The sequence below is a fragment of the Drosophila mojavensis genome, unplaced genomic scaffold, assembly GCF_018153725.1.
Source record: "Drosophila mojavensis isolate 15081-1352.22 unplaced genomic scaffold, ASM1815372v1 contig_36, whole genome shotgun sequence".
Taxonomy (NCBI): Eukaryota; Metazoa; Arthropoda; class Insecta; order Diptera; family Drosophilidae; genus Drosophila; species Drosophila mojavensis.
This window is the reverse complement of record NW_025318858.1, coordinates 16344483-16366994: the sequence shown is the minus strand read 5'-3', so window position 1 is coordinate 16366994 and position 22512 is coordinate 16344483. Positions and strand designations below refer to the sequence as shown.

General features: G+C 35.9%; 3 protein-coding genes across 4 annotated transcripts; 1 reads left to right on the top strand and 2 right to left on the bottom strand.

Moving 5' to 3' along the window:
* The first annotated feature begins 98 nt into the window (after positions 1 to 98).
* On the top strand, positions 99 to 2943 carry LOC6576990 (alpha-(1,3)-fucosyltransferase B). Its single transcript, XM_002002930.4, has 4 exons — positions 99 to 528; positions 1309 to 1718; positions 1774 to 1951; positions 2023 to 2943. The coding sequence occupies exons 1-4, from the start codon at positions 292 to 294 to the stop codon at positions 2521 to 2523; spliced, it is 1326 nt and encodes a 441-aa protein (XP_002002966.1). The 5' UTR covers positions 99 to 291; the 3' UTR covers positions 2524 to 2943.
* Positions 2944 to 3434: 491 nt separating this feature from the next.
* On the bottom strand, positions 3435 to 4347 carry LOC6576989 (fat body protein 2). The gene is made up of 2 exons (XM_002002929.3): positions 4018 to 4347; positions 3435 to 3936 (listed from the first exon to the last, which is right to left on the bottom strand). Exons 1-2 carry the CDS (start codon positions 4345 to 4347, stop codon positions 3490 to 3492), a joined length of 777 nt encoding a protein of 258 aa, XP_002002965.1. The 3' UTR covers positions 3435 to 3489.
* A 1280-nt stretch (positions 4348 to 5627) lies between these two features.
* On the bottom strand, positions 5628 to 21572 carry LOC6576988. Of its 2 annotated transcripts, none has more exons than XM_032728938.2 (6): positions 21228 to 21572; positions 14616 to 14974; positions 9937 to 10121; positions 8252 to 9566; positions 6685 to 7742; positions 5628 to 6615 (listed from the first exon to the last, which is right to left on the bottom strand). In XM_032728938.2, exons 2-6 carry the CDS (start codon positions 14803 to 14805, stop codon positions 6226 to 6228), a joined length of 3138 nt encoding a protein of 1045 aa, XP_032584829.1. In that variant the 5' UTR covers positions 14806 to 14974; positions 21228 to 21572; the 3' UTR covers positions 5628 to 6225. The 2 variants fall into 2 exon arrangements, with proteins under 2 accessions (XP_032584829.1, XP_032584830.1); XM_032728939.2 differs by having other exon boundaries at positions 14616 to 14945.
* Between the last annotated feature and the right edge of the window lie 940 nt (positions 21573 to 22512).

The window sequence follows — 22512 nt, the reverse complement described above, 5'->3', positions numbered from 1 at the left end:
CAAGCGAATAATACTTAAAACTATAAAATATTTAACACTCGTTCCACTTATTTAATACTGAACTGAATTTAGTAGAAGCATAGTTGGCCCTGCTTTTTGTTTTAATGTGCACGTCGTACCTATTGTAACTTTCTGCCACTGCTTTCAAGGGTTTTGCAGCACTGCACGAAATAGTTACAATAAGAAGACGAGCAGCTGCAAAATTTTCGGCTGTTTTTCGCGCGCGCGTTCCTTAAATTTGTGGCATGCGGCTCGGACGTCTCCCACATAAATTACCTATATAAATTCACAATGCGACTGTGGCGCAAACGTCAATTGATGATCCTAACCGTCTGCTTCCTCTGGCTGTGGAGTGTGGCTCTCATCTATTGGTATGTTGTCAACCGCGAGAAGGACGACATCCGAGATGGTGTGCCGCTGCTGCTCTGGTGGACGAACGATGTGACCTGGCCGTACAACGAGTTGCGGCGCTGCGGAGCGCGGACATGTCATGTCACGAACAATCACAAAAAACTGCAGGAAGCGAGGGTGAGAAAGAAAAGCATAGGCAAAGAGGGAGAGAGAGAGACAGAGGCGACATCTTTGCATCCGGCTTTTAGCTGATAAACAAAAATTTAAACGCCGATTTTATTTTTCATATTTGTATTCTGTATACCCTAAAAATGGTAAATCGGGGTATAATGAGTTTGTTCCAATGTGTGTAACGGGTAGAGGGAGGCGTGGCTTAAAGTGCATGTGTATGTAATTATGAATTTCCTTGATCATGACGATAAGCTGAGTCTATTTTAGCTCGTTTTTCCTGCGTGTTGATTTTAGGAGATATAAGAACTAGAAACTTGTATTTCCTTAAAGTCCATATATACTATGTGCGGACAGAGTTTGATTTAACTATAACTATTCCCGTTTTTTTTTTTTTAACGATTAAAAACCTTATCAAAAATCAGTTATAAAATTATATTTTGCACATCTTTGAAGCACATACATTCAAATGAATTTTCGATTTTTGTTATATATTTTTGGAAACCGGCTCCAAATTTGAGCAAACTCCCCTTTGAAGGTCAGTTACAAGTATAGGTAATTGTGAGTGAAGATTACGTAGATACTATGCCTAAAATTCCGATAAATTGCTTTACGTACCTCAACATTTAAGCAAAACGAAACAATTGGCAACACAAAGAATTTTCCACACAAACATTCAAACCTTTTTGTTTGTTTTTATACCCTCAACTCATTCTCTTTACCTTCTAGTCGGGCAGCTAGATTAGAGTTTTACCGGTTTTATATTACATTTTTTGTGCTCTTTTACAGGGGATTCTCTTCTATGGCTCCAACTTGAAAACCTTTGACTATCCACTGCCACGGCGACGAGCTCACCAATGGGGTTTGCTACACGAGGAGTCGCCACGGAATGTGCCCTTTGTGCCCTACACTGAATTCCTGCAGCATTTCAATTATACGTCCACATTCAGCAGACACAGCAATTTACCTTTGACCACACAATATCTGCCCTATGCCAGCGATTTGAGTTCGATGGATTTCTTTCGCTCCTTCGAGGATAAGCAGGTGTTGCAGTTTAATGATCAAATCGGCTCGGTGGTCTTTCTGCAAACCGATTGCAATACGATGTCCGGGCGAGAGGATTACGTGCAGGAGCTAATGCAGTACATACAGGTGGACTCATACGGCGGATGTCTACACAATCGGGATTTGCCCGCCAAGTGAGCAGAAGTTGCAAAATTCTACATATATATGCCTTATATTCCCATCTTCCAGACTACAAAATGACTATTTAAACAATCTGTATTCGGATGAATTATTGCGCTTCCTGTCACCGTATAAATTCATGATTGCCATTGAGAATGGCGTCTGCGAGGATTATATTACCGAGAAATATTGGCGTCCACTCATTGCTGGCATTATACCCATTTATTTTGGTTCGCCCAGCATACGCGTATGTTACCATAGCCTACAAAATTCCATAATCTGTTCATAGCCATTATATAAACTCTGCATTTTTTTTAGGACTGGGAGCCGCACCTCAACTCCGCCGTGTATGTAGCTGATTTCGCCAATGCCTCCGCGCTGGCTGCCCATTTGCACTTTTTGGATGAGAACGCAACGGCCTACGATACGTATCGCAGCCACAAGCTGAATCGCGCCAACCCCATTGCTAATTCGATGCTATTGCAGCATTTGCTAACGCGTCGCTATCACACTGAGCCGCAGAAAGCGGAGCTATCGCTGTTTCATAAGTTCGAGTGCCTTATGTGCGAGTATGCCAGTTTCACGCCTCAGTCGCAGTCGGCTAATGAGAAGCATTACAGCTGTCCACTGCCTCCGGCCTATGCGCCACTGCAGCAACGAAAGAAACCCAAATACGCCAGCGATTGGCGCTCCATGATGAATGTGGGCCGCTGTCAGGCACAGCTGCTGGACAAATTCTTACGAGCAAATCGCAGCTTCACATCAGCGGACTTTCAAAAGGAACTCAAGCGAATGGTGCAACAAGAATTGTGCGATTAGAAAAGACAAACAATGCAAACAAAGAACTCAACTGCCTTATTTAGTAACCTTATGTATAAGCAATATTTACTACACGGTAGTTAGTCTACATGTGTAACTGATCCGCATTTAATGCAAGCTATATATAAATATGTGATGACTTTAATACTAATACACAATCTGTGTATATAACAGTATATAGCTAAACGTACTTTATATGACAATATTGGCAACCATCTTTAAAAATGCGTGCCTTAGTGATATATATATGCATATGAATACAATAATGCCAAAGTATATACCTATAATTAGCTATTATAAATCATCTTGATCAGCATACACACACACAAGAATGTTGTGACAACATTCCATGTATGTGCAATTATATATGTATGTACAATATAAATATATATAAATTTCAAATTTATATTTTAAAACTTATATACATATATTATTATATAACTTATATATATTATTAAAACTTTGTTAATTATTGTTATTAATCATTTTATAAATTCCATTGTATAATTATAGCCCCTGCTATAAATGCATTATAGAATTTAATTTTTTATGTTGTAAACTGCGCATGCGATTTCATGTGAGCTATTTATATATATATATATATATATATATATATATATATATATATATATATATATATATATATATATATATATATATATATATATATATTTAATTTACATTATATTGATTTGAATAATTGGGATAAGCTGCTTGGATGCCGATCGATATATGTTAAGTAGTTTGAAAAATCTTGTATAAATTATTAAATAATATAAGTCAGTATTTATATATCTCACTCATATTAGCCCCTATCTCGAACGAAAGCTTGCAATTATTACCCAATATCATTATCAATCGTAATCTCAGATCATCCCATATTCATCCCTGATACACAAAGTACCCTCCGATTTTGCTTCAACAAAACAAAAGCTGCTTCTTTATTATTCGATATTAAGGTGTGGCTTACATTTGCCAGTGCATTTGTGGATTCACCTCCTTCAGCTGTCCCATGCTGACGATCCACATGCTGCCATTTTTCATCATGTCGATGGCCTTCATGATTTGAGTGGCCGCCTGCTCGGGCGTCTGGTGCTTGGCACTCTCGATGGCCTCCACCATCGACTCGGAATGGCTCCAGGTGACATTGTCGCGCAGATTCATCATCATCTCGGTGCTGGTTAGACCTGGGCACATGGCCATAAACATAACTCCGGTCATCTGATGGATACGCTTATCGCCCATTGAACGGGTGAATCCAATGACGCCATGCTTGGCCGCCGCATAGACGGCAAAGGCTGGTGCCGGCTCCAGGCCATAGACCGAGGACATGTTGATAACCATGCCGCCCTTGCCCATCTGCGTCTTGTCCATATAGGGCATGGCCTTCATGGTCATGTGAATCATGCCCATCTGCAGAGAGAACGAGAGAGAGAGAGAGAGAGAGAGAGAGACATTTAGTTTATGATGCATCCTCTGATTTCATTTGCTTACCAGATTGACGCCCATCGTAGTCTCCACATCCTTATCGAGCAGCACATCCTCACAGTTCAGCAGCACATCGATGTTGCCCATCATTTGTCCCATTTTCGTCATCGCCTGCTCAATGGATGATTTGTCCATTAGGTTCACCTGCATGAAGACGACCTTCACGCTGGGGTTTTCCGCCTGCAGTTTCTTCATCATCTCCACGTTCTCCATGTGATGCATGATGCCAAGCATTTTCATCTTCATCTGGCGCTGCATCAGCTGATGCATTAGCTGGAATCCAATGCCCGTGAATCCACCGGCGTAAACCACATTCTTGCCTGACCAGTCGTACATCTTGCTAGATTGCTGTGCCAAATGCAATTCGGAGTGCGCCTTTTATAGGCTGATCGTCTGCTATATCACGGGCACATATATTATTATAATGCTGATTAACCTGCATGGGGTGTTCGGTCAGAGGTCACCTGCATTGGTCATGAGACCAGATGTTTGCTTTTCAACAATACCTCAGATAAGCTGAAATTCCAGGGTTTGATGACATTTTTTTCGTCTGTTTGTTTTTGCTTAATTCTTATCAAAGTCCGTTGGAGGAGAATTTCTTGATTTAATTAGCTTTTGCGCAGCTTAGAAATTCACAAATCCTAAATCTATTACTTTTTAGAATTTCTTTCACATTAGGTAATATAAAGATAATTTGCATCATGGAGAATTTAAGTCTATGTATATACAGAGGTGGTCAAAAGTATTTACATACCGAACATTTTTCTGCATGCTCTGCTTAAAGAGTTTCTTTTGTTGTTTTTGTGAACCGTTTTTGAAAAAAAAAAAACTTTTGTGACATAAAGTTTATTCTGTGTAGAAGCGATCGGCTGAAGATATTGCTAAAATAACGGTACATGCAAATAAATAGAGCGAAAAGAACAATTACTTAGAGGTTTACACACATTTTGTTTGCGTTTTAAGAACTTACACAAAACCTAAACAATATTTATTGCTATTATTAAATGTTATTTATTTTGGATTTTTGTTTTATATAAATTATAAATTAGTGTTTAGTTCAAAGTCAATTCTTAATTTCGACCAAATTTTGGTAATTTCCTTGATGATATCGTCCCGTTTCGGTCCTTTTCGAATAATCTGATAGATTTAATCATAGCTCAAACATTTTCATTTGATAAGGTCCGAACTTTGCGAAGAACTGGGCAGAATGGCTTGGCTTAAGTCGCTCAAAAACTTTGTGGGTATTGATCTTTATGGCAAGGAGCATTATCTTGCTGCAATACCCAGTCGATGGTTGGAAATAGTTAAGTTCCCGGTGTAAAATCATGGTGATTTAATATTGGCAGATATCCTGATTGATTTAGAGTGCCTTCTATTGGCACCAAATCTCCAAAACCATAGTATGGTAAGACATTACTTTCCACCTCCAAATCAGATAAGAGGCTTCCCTGCATTTTTCTTTTTTTTTTCGGCACTGTACTTAAAAGCAAAACACCTTACTTTGGTGCCAATAGAAGGCACTCTAAATCAAATAAAAGTATTGTTAATAAATTCCAAAAATCCTAAAAGTCAAAAACAATCCAAAAATAAGTTCAAAAAAGAAACGAAATGTAATCTTCATTTAAATTAAAAACTTTTAATAACTTATTTACAAAATGCTGAACATTTGTACGCTTAAGAACTAATGAAATGTTGTAGACAATCACAGATGTTTATGTTAAAATGAAACCAAGTAAATCTTTTGAGTCACATAAAATCAAGATTTCGTTTTGCATGGATTTAAGTTAATAGTAGTTAAGGCCATGTCAGATGAGTATTTCACAAATTCTCTGAACAGATAATGAATACTGGCTTGAAAAATACTAAAAAATATAACAAATTCTATGGAATTATATGTTGTTAAAGTGAATGTTAAATGTAGGTAAGCTGAATGTTAAATGACTGTTAAATTTAACAGCAATTTTCTTATTTGATAGGCAACTTGTATAGTTTTTCAGGAAGGTTGGCTAATCCAAAGTTAAAATAAAATAATTATGAAATTCCCACATATATAAAGAGACTATAAAATGACTGTTAAATTTAACAGGCTATCCATTGCCTGATCTGTTGTTAAAGAAGCTAATCTGAATGGCAATTAGTTTGAAATTGTGATTTAAAGTGACCTAAAAACAGAACCAGTGTCATGATAGCATTGGGTTAGTGAATGGGGATCCGCTATAGTTGGTGTAAAATGAGGGCAAGTAGGGGCAGAGCTGTTGCCAAATGCCTAGCCGATATGTCCTTTGTGGGTGGCACTCGAGTCGGTGGGTTTTCGGATGTATCAACTGTCGACGACGTCTCCTCCCGTCCATCGGGCACATAATCACCGCAGGTGGGAAAATTATGCGGCACCGGCACCATTTTATCATCGTCGCCCACTTTGAGCACCAGAGCCATACCGATTTCCGCATGGAACTCAATGTGACAGTGGAAGAGCCAATAGCCGGGATTGTAGGCCTCGAAGCGTATGATCGTGTAGCCGCCATCGGGCACGGTGACCGTGTCCTTGACCGGAGGATTGATCAGGTTGCGCCTGAGCAGCTTAAACTGATCCAACTGCTTGATCTGCAATGGGAATAATATTTGGTAAAATTTGATTGGATATTTGGATATTTATTGGAAGTATTCACTCACCATTTCAATAGTCACATTCTCGCCCAGACGCTCCAGCCCGATGACCCGAAACGCATTGCCATGCAGATGGAACGGATGATTGGCATAGAACGTGAAGCCCTCGTCGACGATGATCAGCTCGACGACCGCATTCAGCGGCACCTGAAGCACATGATGGCACTTGCAGAACTGCTCGCGGCAATCGATGCCCTGCTGGGCGAGCGTCGTCTCATTGCAGAAGAGCGCGTCGCTCAGCTGATGACGTTGCGGCAGCAGCGCCACCGATGGAAACTTGAGCGAGATGTGATTCAGCTGCGGCGTGTACAACATGTTCTCCCTGGACACATTGTCAGACATGCTGTAGTAGTCGCTGTGATGGAATTCCGGATTGTCTTTGCGATAGAAGTCATAGTAGACAAAGAATTTGTAGTCGGCCTCCGGCTTCAGGGTATCATCGTCGATGCCCGAGACCGAGTCGTATATGGGCAAGGCTCGCATCTCGGCCACGGTCTTGGTATCCGGATAGCCCGGCCCGCGATTCATCACATTCAGCTCAATGCCCGTCGCATTGTGATCGTAGCGCAGCTCGGCGCTTGGCTCCGCCTCGGGCGCACCTTCATAGCGCAATATGGCCACCTGGAAGGCGGACGTAAACCGCTCGCTGCAGTCCATCAGACCCTTGAGACGAATCCAATAGTTGTTAACCGCCTGATTGGCATTCAGCACAAAGTCGAAACGTTCGCCCGAATAGGTGACAATGGACCCCACCTCCATGGCCTCAATGTCATAGCCATCCGAATTGATGGCGGTCAGCATGTGATCATCCACAGACAACACAATGGGGCAGTTCAGATACTCGGCGTTCACAATGCGAAAGCGATATCGAAAGCCGCGCTTCACGTGATACACCTGATGCGGTATCTGCTCCAATGGGATCTCCTGCAGATTCCCACGACGTGGACGCGAATGAACCACTGTTGCGGCCGATGACTCGCTGCTGTTGCTCGGCGGCTGCAACGGCTCGTTGGAGAGCAGTTGGATGAGATTTGGTGGCGTGGCTGCTGGAGTAGTTGTGGTTGCTGAAAAGAAATTAGAGTAGGGCGAGAATGATTAACATGTAATGGGGTAATATATAGTGACTAGCTGAAAGACATGGAGTTGATCCAGCTGTAAGAGTTGTAAAGAAGTTGTTAATGATTTCTAAGTAGATGATATGGAAAGAGGAATCAAGAAGTGAGAATATTGTAAGGTAGAAAATATTAAAGGTGAGAGAAAGTATGGTGAATAATAAGAAAAGCAGAGAGAGAGAGAGAGAGAGTATATTTTAAGATATATAATATGAGAACAGATATTGAATAGAGAGAATTCCGTTAAGTGAATAATATTGAGCATATATAAGAGAATATTGTAAGGTTGAATATTAAATAATAGTTAATATGTAAAGAGACATCAAATAGAGAGAATTTTGTAACGTGGATAATATCAAAGGAGGAATCAATATGAGAGAATATTGTATGGTAGATTATATAAAGAGATGTCATAAAGAGTGAATTTTGTATGAAAGAAGAAATCAAGAAAAGAGATTTACCTAGATTTTCCGAATCCTCCCTTAAAGTCTTCCCATCATTATTGAACGCATCAGTAGTCTTTGCGTTAAGGCGAGCTGACTTGAGCTGAGGCGATCTGCCTGAAGCTGGAGCGGAAGTTGAAGCCGAAGCCGAAGCTGATGCCGAAGTTGGGCTGAAAGTTGAAGCTAAGCCCGATGCTGAAGTGGGAGCTGAGCCCGAAGCTGAAGCCGCAGCTGATCCCGAGTCCCAACCCGAAGCTGAAACCTTAGAAGTAGGCTCATATCTACCCGCCTCTGGCTCCTCTGTTGCCGCTGCCTGCGTCGCCATGCGATGCTGTCGCTTCATGTTCGCCCAGATGCGATTGTAGTATCTGCCACGCCCATTGATGAGTATATTGTGCGGCTTATTGTCGCCGCTGGAATGATGATGAAAGGCAAAGATGCTGGCGCCCGTATCATGTATCCAGTCCTGCACCACCAGCACATGTTCGCTGAGATCAAAGTCGTAGAGGCCGCCGTGTGGCTCCGTCTGCTTGGGCCGACGTATGATGAGCGGCCCGAAGACGCCGTCGCCACGCTGCATGCCCGTATGCGAATGCCAGAAATGCGTGCCGGGGTTGTCAGCCGGAAAGCTGTAGCGGAATGTGGCATGCGGCGAGATGGGACACTGAGTGATGTGCGGCACGCCATCCATATAGGGCGTCTTCTTCTGGTGCAAGCCATGCCAGTGGATCGTGGTGCTCTCGCCCAGCAGATTATTCTTGACATCGACGACAATCTGATCGCCCTCGCATACCTCTATCGCTGGACCGGGCATCATGCGATTGACCACGGTGATGCTGCGCTGCAGTCCATCGCCCATGATGCAGTGCGGCCGCTCGCAATCGGTCAGATTGAGTGGGCAGTCGTAGCAGGCCTTCGAGAAGGTCTGATACCATTCGACAACGAACGTGTAGTGGCACGTCATGGGCGGCGCACCGGCTTGACAGTCGCGCAGGCACGGATGCTGGCGATACCATTCGGCTGTCCAGATATCTGAGGTCACCTCGACATCATCCAGCTGCTCGATCCGCGACGTGGCCAACGGGCGGCAGACGAAGCAACAGCTATTCCTGTAGATGCGCTCGGCCGGGCAGCTCGGATCGATCGGCGGACAGGTGCGCCTATAGCTATTGATTGTTATCTCGCCATTGTCCCGACGCGCGCACTCGAGCAGCGTGCAGTCGGCATCATTATGCCACGACTCGCCCACCGCGTACAGGGTATTGTTGTGCTGGCAGTGCGTCCGCACGCACTCACCGCAGCAGCTGCTCGACGTCTTGCGCAGCTCAGTGCCCTGCGAAAATCGAAGCAAATATTAATGCAAAAGTCTATAAATTATTAATGGCAGATATGTTAGAATGGAATTTTAAATTAAAGACACATATATATGTATTTCTATAAAATATAAATTTTATGTATTTTTATATTATTTATTTATATTTTTTTATGCTTCGTTCTTGTTAAAAATTTGATTACATTTATTATTATTAATAAGTTAGTACTTATTATTTTTATAATACTTATTATTATTATAAAATTATTGTATTAAAGTATGGATTTCTATGATGTGTATATATATTGATTTGTTGCATATGTAATTTTTAATTTAAAATGTATTTTCTTAAATATACATATTTTGGTGAGCAACTTAATTAAATACTAACCACATCACAGTAAAATTCATTACAATCAATTTGAGTGACGACGATGTGTGCCTGTGGCTCAGTGCCAACACCTGCGGCGCAGGTGTAAACCAGGCAATTGTTCTGTGCATCAAACCAGACGGCACCTTGTTCCTTCTGGTGGGTTACATTGTGCTCCTTATACTCACAGTAGGTGCTACCGGCGGCTGAAAGGGAAGGTAGAGAAATTAATTTTACTATGAGTGACGAAAATAAGCTGGTGTAAACAAAAACAGACAAAATGTAAACAATAAAATATAATGAGAAAGTAATCCAGGCGTGGATTAACGTTTTAAATCGCACTTTGAAAGCAGAGCAGCAGCCATAATATCCATTTTTTTTATATAAATATATTTATATATATGTATATACTTTTTTGTGGACGAATTTCTGCTACCATTAGTGGAAACTCAATCTAGTTTGAACACACAATTAGTTTAACATATATATTATTATTAGTACATTTTATTTTATTTTTTGAAATATATATAATAGAGCTTAATAGATAATTATCTATTTACATTTTCTTAAATTCTTAGTATTATTTTTTCTTTTAAGTATTTTTCAAAGTATTTCCTCTAAGCATTTCATCTAAGTATTTTCCTCTAAGTATATCATCAAAATATTTCCTGTAAGTATTTTCTCTAAATTTTTCCTCTAAATATTTCCCCTAAATATTTCATCAAATCATTTTTTCTAAGTGTTTCCTCTAGGAATTTCCTTTGAGTATTTCCTCTAAGTAGCTCATCAAATTATTTCTTCTGTTTCCTCTTAGTATTTTCTTCTAAGTATTTCTTCTAAGTACTTGCTCTATTTCCTTTAAGCATTTCTTCTAAGTGTGTTCTCTCAGTATTACCTCTTAGTCTTTCCTCTAAGTCTTTAATGCTTAGCTGAACGATCATACACCTCACATTACTTTACTTCCCTTCACTTCACTTTACTGCACTGCACGACAGACCCCCACCCCCCACTATATACTTAGAGCGACTCTTGCTCAAACACGAAGTCGCGCTCAAATGCTAATTAGGGGTCGTTACTGTCGAGCTTCGAGTGACCAATGGGAACACTCTCTGCTATTCGAACATTCTAGCTTTGGTTTACTCCAATATAAATACCAAATGAAGACTGGCTGCCTACATAGGGGAGCACTTAAATGATCTTCTGTAGTTCATCTTCCTCCCTTGTTTGGGCATTGAGTGACATATCACTCAGCTTTCTGTCTGCTCATATGAATGTCTGTACACGTGTTGAGCATGAATTGTTTATTTGTTTATCGTACGACAATAAATGTTTGATAAAACTGAGTATAAAATACAAAAAAGTAACACAAATAAAATGTAAACAAAAAAACGTTTTGTGCTGTTTGCGCTACTTTTTGTTGTTAGAGTCACGCGCATACCTTTTTTTTGTTGTTTGTTTGTAATTCAGATTTATATGTACATTAATTAATATATATGTTTATATATATATATATTTTTAAGTGTATTTTTCCATGTACGTATTTTACTACATATTACTTAATGTGAATTATTATTAGCTGAGGTTTTTGAACCAAAACGTAATTTGCAGCTGTAATTTGCTTAACTGTAATGTGAATAATTCGCACTATTTTATTTATTATTTTTTAATTTCAGAAATACCCTGTAATAAGATATATAAAGTTTATTCAAATGTAAATAAATTATTAAAAAAAAAAAAATGTAAAGTTTATTCAAATGTAAATAAATTATTTTTAAAAAAAATTTACAAAAATAAAAATTTTATTTTTATATAAATGCTATATACTTTAAAATTTACTTAAAATAAATAATTTTAAAAATCGTAATTTAAAAACAAAGATATAAAATAAATAACCTAAATTAAATTATCTTGAAATAAATATTATTTTATATTTATATATTCCATTCATAATATATTTATAATAGTAGCCCTAATAATTTGATAGAATACTAATAACTGAGTAAAGAATCATGAAAACAGCTAATTATTTATTAGACTGTTATTGCTTGATAACTAATCGATGTTTGTTTACTATATAAATTACACATCTTATTATCTTTTTTTTTTTTTATAAACTTTTGGAGGTTTTTTCTATATTTTACTGAATATAGGGTATGTTCTATCGTATATGCTTGATCACTATGAATGCAATTTTCCTACTGCTCTTGTATATATATTTTGTTTATTTGTTTTGTTAGTTTTGTGTCTGGTGTCGCTCGAATTATACAAAGAAGCCGCGGCTGAGCTAATAAAGCCAAGCTATAAAAAAGACTTAATTTAAGCAAACAAACAGAATTAACAATTACTACGGGCAGTGCAAATGAAATTTCGGATTTTGGCATACCCTGTAATGCATGATATCAAATTCATTCATAATTTATGAGTAAAACTTTGTCCATAGAGTATTCGCCAGTCGTATAACTTTATGGTCTACCACAAAGTAATCTGTTAATTGGAAAATCAATTTCGCAACCTGCGAAGCTATAAAAATATTTATACATTAAAGCATCGTTAGGTTTATGACTGACTATGTACACACACAACACACATACGTATGATATCAGGATTTAATAATTCACAATTTGATAAGCACGTACTTGATAGACCAAATCCTCTTTAACTTTAAGTTGATTTCGGGTATTGTAAAGCAGAACTGTTTGTCAGAGTGTGTTGGCATTGTATAGATTTTTATGGACACATTCGAAGTGTGTAGAACGAACAGAAGTATGTATTATTGATTAGACAAGTTGGCTTTGTTTTTAGACATATCACATGAAATATAAGAGATGTGGGATTTGTTTTTCCAATATTTATTTAATAATAGCTTAATTTTGTAAATCATTCAGTTTTTATATTAAATACAGGGTATCTTTCAGTTTATTACTTTAGGCAATTTTTCTAATTAAAAGAGAGAGAGAGAGAGAGAAAGAGAGTTGTAGAGTTGCAATAACTTATTAAATTTTAATTGATATTTCTGGAATATTGCCCAATGTAAAATTTTGTCAGTTAAATACATTTTTCTTTCTTATTTTTGTCCTTAACAATTTTTTATATTTATTTTTTTCGTTTTATATGTGGTATATGCTTTTTTACATCGCAAATTCATAAAAATATTTTTTTTTTTTAATTAGCGCTGCTGACCTTTTGTTTACAACGTATATTTTATATTCCATAGTTAATAATAATAATAAAAAAAGCCTGGTATTTATTCTCTAGTCTGATTTATTAGCGAAAGCCAAGATAAAAATTTTTTAGATTAAATTTTTCAACGTAAATTTTAGAGTATAAAAACATTTACAGGGCATCTGCTTGTATAAATCGTAAACATTTTCATTTATAATTTATATTATTTTTAAATTAGCTTTTGTTGGCTTTTAATTGTTATTTTGTGTAAATTTAAATTATTGTTTGCATTTGGCTGGCGGGTCAGCGAAACGTTGTAGCCAGGCTAATTGAAATCAATTTCTTCAAATTTCTCTTCAAGCATGTGAAATATTAAGTAACAAGATTACTCGATGTTTGCCATATAAACAAACTACGCTCGCATATACATTTATAGCCATTAACATAAATGCGATTATTACCGCACTTATTCTGTCAGCTGTCCGCATTTTATTGACTGGCCATGTTAACACATTCAATGGCTCGTTATGGCCATTATGATTATGAGCTTTAACACTTCATATATTTGATATGTAAGCGTGGAATTACTTGCGCAAATTTGCATGGCCCGCCCGTGACTCCCCTTCGACTCTTCGTCTGCTAAACATTATTTTGCATTGTTTGCCATTTACATTTATGCTAAGTCCCTCAATATTGGCCAAGGTCAGTGGCTAAAAACTGTTAACTATTTGTTGCTATTTTGCTGTTTTCACACGACGAGCATTTGTTTATGATTGTTTGGTTTTTAATTGAGATGCTAATTAAATATTTCTGTAAACACCTAGCTAACTCATATGTTGCTTCTCATAGACTTTGCAAGTAAATGCGTGTTTTGAGTTTTAATTCTCTTACAGGCTACAAAGTTAATAGCATTTGCACTGTTAAGTTGAACTCCAATTAGGATTGAGCTCGCTGACTATAGATTGCAGATTGCAGATTTAACAGTACTACTTTTGATACAGTTTTAAGTCACTCTTAAAAATTTAGTTGCATTAACAGCAACTGGCTTTTGAACTAACAGCTCGGCATCTAAAGCCGTAAGCCACTCTTCGCATTTCGAACGGATGATAGGAACAAGTTTCAGAGTTAACAGCAGATATGCTCTTACGTTAAAGAGTGTATTGAAATGTTGCTTGGCAATAGGTTGGTTTGCACTGATAACCAATGAAAGTTTTATTATTCTTATATTTATAGTTAAATTCAGAGTTGAATGTTATTTATTTTTAATTATTAATTTTTTTTTTTTATTTAAAAAATCATAGAATTATACAAGCTTCATCAAATAATCTATTATTTCAAAATAAATATATATAAATTTATTTGCTGACCTCAAGTTTTCAAGCCACTGTTGAATCATAGTTTGACAGTATAAGAATAGAAACAACATTTTCCATTACCATCATCGTCTCTAAAGCTTGCATTTATTTATAGTCTGCTGCTCTGCTCTTAACAGTTTAGCAATTTAACATTACGCTTAAAATTTCAATATAAAAACTCACCCCCAGTCTCTTTAATACTTGTCAAGCTGCTGGCTGCTTCAGTCAACCCGTATTCCCATAGCAGCAGTCCAGATACTAACAGCAGTTGAACTGTTAATGTGGGGACTCTGTTACTGTGCATTGTCTTGCTCCGACCGTAATAGCTCTTCATAAAGTTATTTTGTCTGCTGCACGTTGTTGTTGCGCTCATTTTGTCATAATTATGATGTACGTTTATTTCGCTTGCGGTTGTTGCTCTTGATTTTGTTTTCTCTGTTTTGTTGTTTTGCTTGGGATGTTGGTGTCTGTGTTGTTGCGGAAATTGTAGATTTGGCAGTTGATTTCTTTTTGCTGTTTCAATTATAAATATATTCAATTTGCTGTAAATTAAATAAAATAACATTACATTTTCGACATATGTATTGATAAACATTATTATATACATTTTTAATTATTTTTTTAAATTGTTTAATTACTCAATAACTTAATTCTATACTAGAATGTATATATAGTTGTTGTCTATTATTTCAGATATTTAAAGGTCATATTAAAATTTATATGAATTTTATCTTCAAACTCTCCATCAACCATAAAACATTTATGATAAACACCAAAATTATTATCAAATTTTGTTCACAAATGTGAATTCTGCGTTTATTTTGGCCTTGGAGGAATTTGTTTTCTTAGCCAGCAACATGCGACTAAAGACAATTGATCAAATATTTAATATTGACTGAGTAGGGTACGCGCCTTAGACGAAACAGACATAGATTGTATTTTTATTTAAGTATGATTTACGGCTGGCAGTTAATGCGAATATACAATATATGTATGTGTATGAGTATGTGTATGTGTATGTGTGCTTGTGTGTGCCCAGTTAGATGCTAGGCAATTGTGGGCTCTATCAGCATTTGGTCAGCCAAGCCAAGTTGGCCCACAAGCAGTGCACGTACAAATTTAATTAATTAGCACTCTGTTCTTCAAAACACACACGCATACATATAGAAACAAGTCCTATCTCGCACACACACACACACAGGCACACACTCACTTACACTGACGAATCGCACCAGTCACGTACGTCCATAAGACCAAAGATGGAGCTGCAAATGGCAACTGGTGGTGGACCAAGCTTTGGCCCACTCGCTAGATGAGGCCCCAGCCTCCCAGCTGGAAGCACACAAAGCATATCAAGAGAACTGCGCATAAATTATGAAAAGGAAAACAGACAACAACTACAACAACAACAAGAGCAATAAAGAGAGGGACGCCCAGTAAACATAAAAATTAGATACGATTTTTTTTTTGTTATTTTTTTTGTTTTTTTATAGCTGCTGCTTGTTTTCTTGGGGTCACACTGGCACATAGTTTAGTCTGGACTTAAAGCTACTTAAAGATTTATGCCCCGAGCTGAGGCTCGACGGCCGCTGTCCGCACTGCTAACGCACTTCCGTTAATTAGCAATTAAGTGACACTTCATTTAAGCCCGAAAGGGAATGTATTTAATGTATTTATGAACATTATTATCAAATTTTATAAGAGCGGCAACAGAATTATTTCGCAGTGATATCAATCGATTTAGCTTATTTTAAGCGCTGCAGGCGGGTATTTCGTGGAGGGGGAGGGGTGGGGGCGTTTAACGACGAGCAATATGATATACAGGAGCCATTAGAAATTCATCTTTTATTCAGTGGACAAATGTGACTCATGCTGTAGATCAATTCAAGGGTTATTCGTAATGAGTCAACTTAACTGAAATGCTTATACTGACCAAGAGAAATCTAATTTCCATCACTTAAATTGAATTATTTCACTAAATTTTCAATAGGTATCTCTAAGACCCGACTGCTAATTTTAAATAGAATATACGACATTTTTGTATTTTATTCATACTTTTATGAAGTGAATAGAGTATATGGGTTATATGCAATGTTGCTGTCTTGATGTCCGTTCATCTCTCCTTCCGTCTGCGCCACCATTCAGAATCGAGTTACTGTTAAATTTCCATCGGCAAACAGCGGACTTTGAACGCGTATTACGCAGTGTGAATTATAATTATATTCGATCTAGGGCACTTTTTAATATTATAAAAATTATATTTTTACTGCAAATTTATTCCTATTGCTATAAAATAGAAAATTTACATATTTAAAAAAATAAATTTTCTTAAATGCAAATTTTGTTATAGTCCCAGCTAACTTTTTGTGAATATTCAGGCACATTAATTAACATGTAAATATAATTTTTTTTTTTTTTTAATCAATGCCTTGAATTATGATGCAAATTTGTTGTAAAGAAAACTGATTCAAACTTTAGCTTAGATATATTATTATTAATGCGTTTTTTTTCCTTCGGTCATATACATAAATATATGTATATCCGGTTCTGGGTGAGTGAGTGTCTAGATCATTAAAGATAATGAATGCTAATTAATGGTAATTAAATATCAATTGAGCCATGTAGACTTACAAATTATATTGCGATTGTCTGTTTGGGCTTTAAGCAGTTCACCTATTGACACGGCTGGAATTTATTAAACCAGATTCAGTCATATGAGAAAATATTTGCTAGAAACTGCTGTAAAGGTATTATTGCTGCCTTTAACGACATCGAACAATAAATTAAGTAAACGATTTGCTGTCTTCGCCTCATACCCGGAACTGGAACATTATAAACGAGACTTGAAGTGTTGACAGAGACATCAAAATGTTGAACGTAGAGTAGAAAAGAAAAGACAGAAGCAATGACAAGGAGAGGGAATATAAAGCGATCGAGAAAGAGAAGAGAGGAAAGAGAGAAGATATGCAGATCAAAGAGGAAGGATATATGAAAGGAAATTGAAAGGACGAAAGATTTAGGAAAGCAAGAGGACCGATAATGAATCATTAGAATCATTATCAGTATCAAAATCTTACAACAACTCATTCCATTTATAATTTCCAATTCTCCTCCATTTAGTACAGGGTATTTAAGTTGCCTCACTTTCATCTACACCTCTAATCGATTATCTGTGTTCATCTCCGTGAACTGTGAATGTGATTTTTTCCTTTCAGCCATGACTAATCGCATAATTAAGCACTTTCAATTATTAATTGAAGTGACAGTAAATCAATTTAATTAACATTTTCTAAGCCGCCAACAAAAAAATTACCTTAAAAGTCACGTTGATGGATGAGTTCACAAGTTAAATATTAGACGAAATTAAACAGCGAAGATAAACAAAAGGAATTACAAGCTAAAAATAAAATGAATATGCAAAATGGGCGTTGCACCTGTAGTTCACACCTGCTCATGCGCCTGTGCTAAATTCGCTTTCTGGAAATCACAAATCCCGTATAAATTGATTAAGCTCTATCACCTATTTGGTTAATGTCTCGTCTGACCGCACACGTGAAAATTCCCTTTGAATTAATACGAAATGACACAGCTGAAGGTTAAATGGGGGAAAAATCGTTCACCTGTGGTTGGGAATGCGTTCAGTGAGTGAGCAGATATTATCACGATAATTATGTGTTGAAATATTTGCGTGCTTAGTGGATTGACTGAAAGTCAGCTTCTATTATAGCGCTTTATGTGAGAGGTAGTGAACTCATATATACATATATGTGTTATACCATATAAATATATATAAATATAACCATAGAGTTCTCTAAGGGTATACTCAACATATTTCAAGATTTCACAATTATTTTTGGTGCTATTTTAATGACATCTTCAATTGAACTTAGAGTCTCTAAGTATTTTGTAAATAGCTCTCACTTTTATTTCTTTATATTGTGCCCATTGTTTCTATAGTAGACGAAGTTTTTTGCTTCATCTTTGATATATATATTCTTGAAGTCCGTCTTTGCGCTTCCCACGCATTTTTATATCAGCCAAAAGGATTTCCTGCTTTATTTGTGATTTTCCAAAATAACTTCTGGCATATATGTACTTTTCTTCTATACATTCTTTACTTAACAAAAAACCCCAAAATTTATACATATATTAGCACAATATAATTAACGTAAATTATTTGACTGTTATATGTATATACGTTATATAATTTTTCAAAGCCATAATTTATAGCTTGTAACAAGTAGTTATTAACGTTAAAACTAAGTATTACAGGTACTCAAATTTGATATATGCATGTATGTATAAATAGACTGCCTATCTTTTGCCTTATTAGAAACAGCAAAAAATTTGGCATTCAACATTTATTTCACTATTTGTTATTTTATGTTAATAGTTGATGATTTTTACTTATAGAAGCTGTGATATACTACGCTTTTTGAAACTGTAATTTATTAATTTATTTTTAGATAATGACGAAAAAATAAAAACTAAAAATATAAATTATAAAAATAAATGAAAAATACAAACAAATAGCAAGTGAAGAATTTAAAAACTGAAATTAAATTTAAATTAAATATACAAATAAAAAAAAAATTAAATTAAATTAAGAAAAAAAAAATAATAATTATAACATACAGATACAGATACAGAAAATAATGAATTCAATTAAAAAAATAAACAATTTACAAATAAAAATAAAAATATATTAAGAAAATGTAAAAAAATATATATAGAGTCAATAGGAGTTCTATATTAAAACAACTCCTAAAAGTTCAAACTCTATATGCAAAAGCTGAAACCGTCTTCAGTTTGGCTTTGCTTTAAATATTTGTAGATGACATAAACTACAGCTATAAATAAAGTTCCCATAAATTAGACAAGCATTCAAACTGCAATTTTCTCTGTTTATTTCTATTATTATTTTTTGCTTCCCTTCTGTTTGACCCGGTCTTATGGCCGCGTTGCATTAAAAATAGTTAATGGATTTCCACTTGTTTTATTTTCGTTGTGTTTTTAATGACAAAAGCTTATGCTAATTTCAATGTAGCAGCTACCTCACTTCCCGGTATGCGACTTATAATCCAACCAGCTTGCATAACACAATTTGTCAGCATCTTTTAGCTTCACATTTATCACCAGTTTCTACGGATGTTATATATGTATCTATTTGTTGACATGTCATTATGTGCTTATTGTGTGTGCGTGTGTGCGAGAGTTGATTGCAGTTTTACTTTTGATTTATTGACGTATTTGTATTCATTTTTACTTTTATCTATTTTTTGCCTCGTTAACTTGAACAAGATGCCATTTCAATTATTCAGATACGTCACTCTTGGCCGCATTTCTCGTTGAGAAAAAGAAGAAGACGAAGAGTGGAAGATTTAAAGCTGCTTAACAATATATGTATATAAAAATAGCTTTGTGTGCCTTTAAATGCATGTAAAGTTGGCTATTTTTAGGAGCTGGTCGCTTGGTCCGGCTTGGCCGTTGGGAGAGTCCCATAAAAGCTTAAGCATTCTATCTGATGAGAAACTCTTTTAATGACATGCATATTAATTATTTAGAGCTAGGCAGGGGACGTCGTCAGACGTATTTAAATGCATATTATCTGTCAGCGCACTTTAAAGAGAATGCGATATACTTTCAATTAAGCTTGCTTTACAGAGGCTAATTGAAATTTGTTGCTGTCTGAACTCAAAGATGAATTTAAAGCACTTAAAAGTTAAATAAACCTTCTTAGAATTTAGAATTTATATACAAATTTATATTTTTAGAGAGGGTATGATTTAGTCTGACATCACTTTGATATATATATAATACAGTTTTTATATACTGGTATATACCCTTTGATCATACACAAAAATTAAAAGCATGTAAAACATTTTGAAAAGCCTTCTAACAATTTCTTTTGTAAATTTTTATATAAACTTTTATAGGGTATTATCTACCCAGGTCAACTGCTAATTTCATTTACCCATTTAATACGCATATATATCGTGAGCTCGCACTCGAAACAGGGTATCTACTAGTCTACTCTCCTGCAGCTGAATTATATATTCCTTGTTTATTCTTGGAAAATCCGCATTGATCAGTGACCCAATAATGGAGCTAGTTCATTTGGTTCACGCTGTGCGGGGAAACACCGTTTCCCACCGAATCCGGTTACACGACAAAGAGGAGGACTAGCTCTTAAGTCTCTTACGGCCGGCCAACGAAAATTCAAGATCAAAACAAAACAAGCTAAATAAATAATAATAATAATAATCCGAAGCGCTGAGCATTATGCTGAAGGTCAACAAATTGTAAGACAAGTTACGACGTGCCAAGCTGCAGGTTGCTAATAATTTTTTAATACCTGTTTTTTTTTCGTTTCTTTTTTCAAATTATTATTATTGAGCTTAAATTTTGTTTATATTTATTCAAATTGAACTTTCAATATTTTTTTTTTTTTGAGAACTATAAAAATATGAATTCAAATGTTTATATTATATTCTGAATATATTAAATTGAGTCAGAGCTCAAGACAAAATCTTACAAAATTGTGCAATTATTTGTTTTTTTTATTGCCGACTTTTGCAGATTTTTTTTTATTATAATTTTTTTTTTTTTTTTTTTTTGATAATCAGGTAATTTTTGTTTTTATTTTTTATCATGGCAATAAGATAATAAAAATTCAACCGACATAGAGAGAGAGGCAGGCATAGCCGTACGCGATTCAGACGAATGACTAAATACTTTAGGGAAATGCTGCCATATTTCAGTTATTCGAAAAAACCCTGCTTAAAATATGCTTACCTGTTTCTCTTGAGCAAATCCAAAAATCTTTACAACTCACAGATAAAATATATTATCATCATATATACGAATTATAGAACTTTTACTTATCGCGTACAAAAAAATTGTACATAACAATAATAATTATACACACAATATTACTATTTCGTAACGGTTTAAAGGCATTAGATTAGAGCTTTTTCTGCTTCGTTATGATTATGGCTAATACAGTTTCACAAGCACTGGTTGGCGACCAGCTAGCAAGGAGTTGAATAATATATTTGTATATCACTTGAACTTCACTGCCAAAACCGCGTTGTATGCGCGCGAGTCGCCGTTAAAATCGCAACTAACTCAATTTGAATGCAACAAAGGCGTTTTTGAAGATTCCAAAACGCGCTAAAACTAAAATTTACCTTTTAGCCTTTTTTGTTATAGCGTTCGCACTCTTCGTCGACGTCGGCGTCGCTGCTGCTGCTGATAACAGTTCCAGTTACGACGAGCGACGATCGCCACTCCGTTGTCCAAGAGAGCGCGAGCAGCAGAGCTAACGTGAGAGCGTGAGAGCATTGTTTGGATCATTTCTGTTACGTTCCAACCGGTCTGTTGTTTTAATTACGTGCACTTGTTGGCCAGCGACCACTGTTAACGCTTAACAGAGCTCTGTTTATCTATTCTGATTGGCACTATGTTAAACATCTTATGAGACGCCGCCGATTCAACGCAACGCTTCCGTGCCAACATATTTGATTGCAATCGCATAGTGTATCTACATATGTGTGTTTGTGTGGGTTGCTGATGTCTGCTCCGTTTGTTCGCATTTATTAAAAGTTGTCGCACTGCTAATAAAACCAGGTTGCATATCACATGTATGCGCTGTTCTTTTCTGATTGGTTTTGCTTTTACAGCTATATGTAAAGTACGCATGCTTGTTTACATAACTGCCATTTCCTTGTTCTGTCTCTTTATTTACATTTTTGTTCATGTTTTTAGAGTTGATTCATTGGCAGTCAGTCTGATGATGAGTTACAATTGCCTTTTATTTGGTTCACCTACCTTGAAAAATAAAATTTTTTAATTTTTAATATTTAATTAAAATTATTCAAGGTTTTTGTCTGGTATTTGTTTCAAAAAAAAAAAAAAGACTTGAAATACATATTTTATATTATATTATATTGTCTTATATGTTTGTGTATAGTCTGTGTAATTTCAAATTAAATTACCATATTCTTTTCTTTTTTAGTAAAATTCATTTTGTAATTGTAATTTATTGTAAAATTATTGTATTAAAAAAAAAAAAATACTT

Excerpts from the sequence above, each read along its gene's own strand:
- LOC6576989 (XM_002002929.3), bottom strand. The coding sequence starts at position 4,347 with ATGTACGACTGGTCAGGCAAGAATGTGGTTTACGCCGGTGGATTCACG. Across the intron at positions 3,937-4,017 it reads CTACGATGGGCGTCAATCTG|ATGGGCATGATTCACATGAC; the intron begins GTAAGCAAATGA and ends TTCTCTCTGCAG.
- LOC6576990 (XM_002002930.4), top strand. The coding sequence starts at position 292 with ATGCGACTGTGGCGCAAACGTCAATTGATGATCCTAACCGTCTGCTTC. Across the intron at positions 529-1,308 it reads AAAAACTGCAGGAAGCGAGG|GGGATTCTCTTCTATGGCTC; the intron begins GTGAGAAAGAAA and ends GCTCTTTTACAG. Across the intron at positions 1,719-1,773 it reads AATCGGGATTTGCCCGCCAA|ACTACAAAATGACTATTTAA; the intron begins GTGAGCAGAAGT and ends CCCATCTTCCAG.
- LOC6576988 (XM_032728938.2), bottom strand. The coding sequence starts at position 14,805 with ATGAGCGCAACAACAACGTGCAGCAGACAAAATAACTTTATGAAGAGC. Across the intron at positions 10,122-14,615 it reads AAGTATTAAAGAGACTGGGG|CCGCCGGTAGCACCTACTGT; the intron begins GTGAGTTTTTAT and ends CTTCCCTTTCAG. Across the intron at positions 9,567-9,936 it reads ATGAATTTTACTGTGATGTG|GGCACTGAGCTGCGCAAGAC; the intron begins GTTAGTATTTAA and ends CGATTTTCGCAG.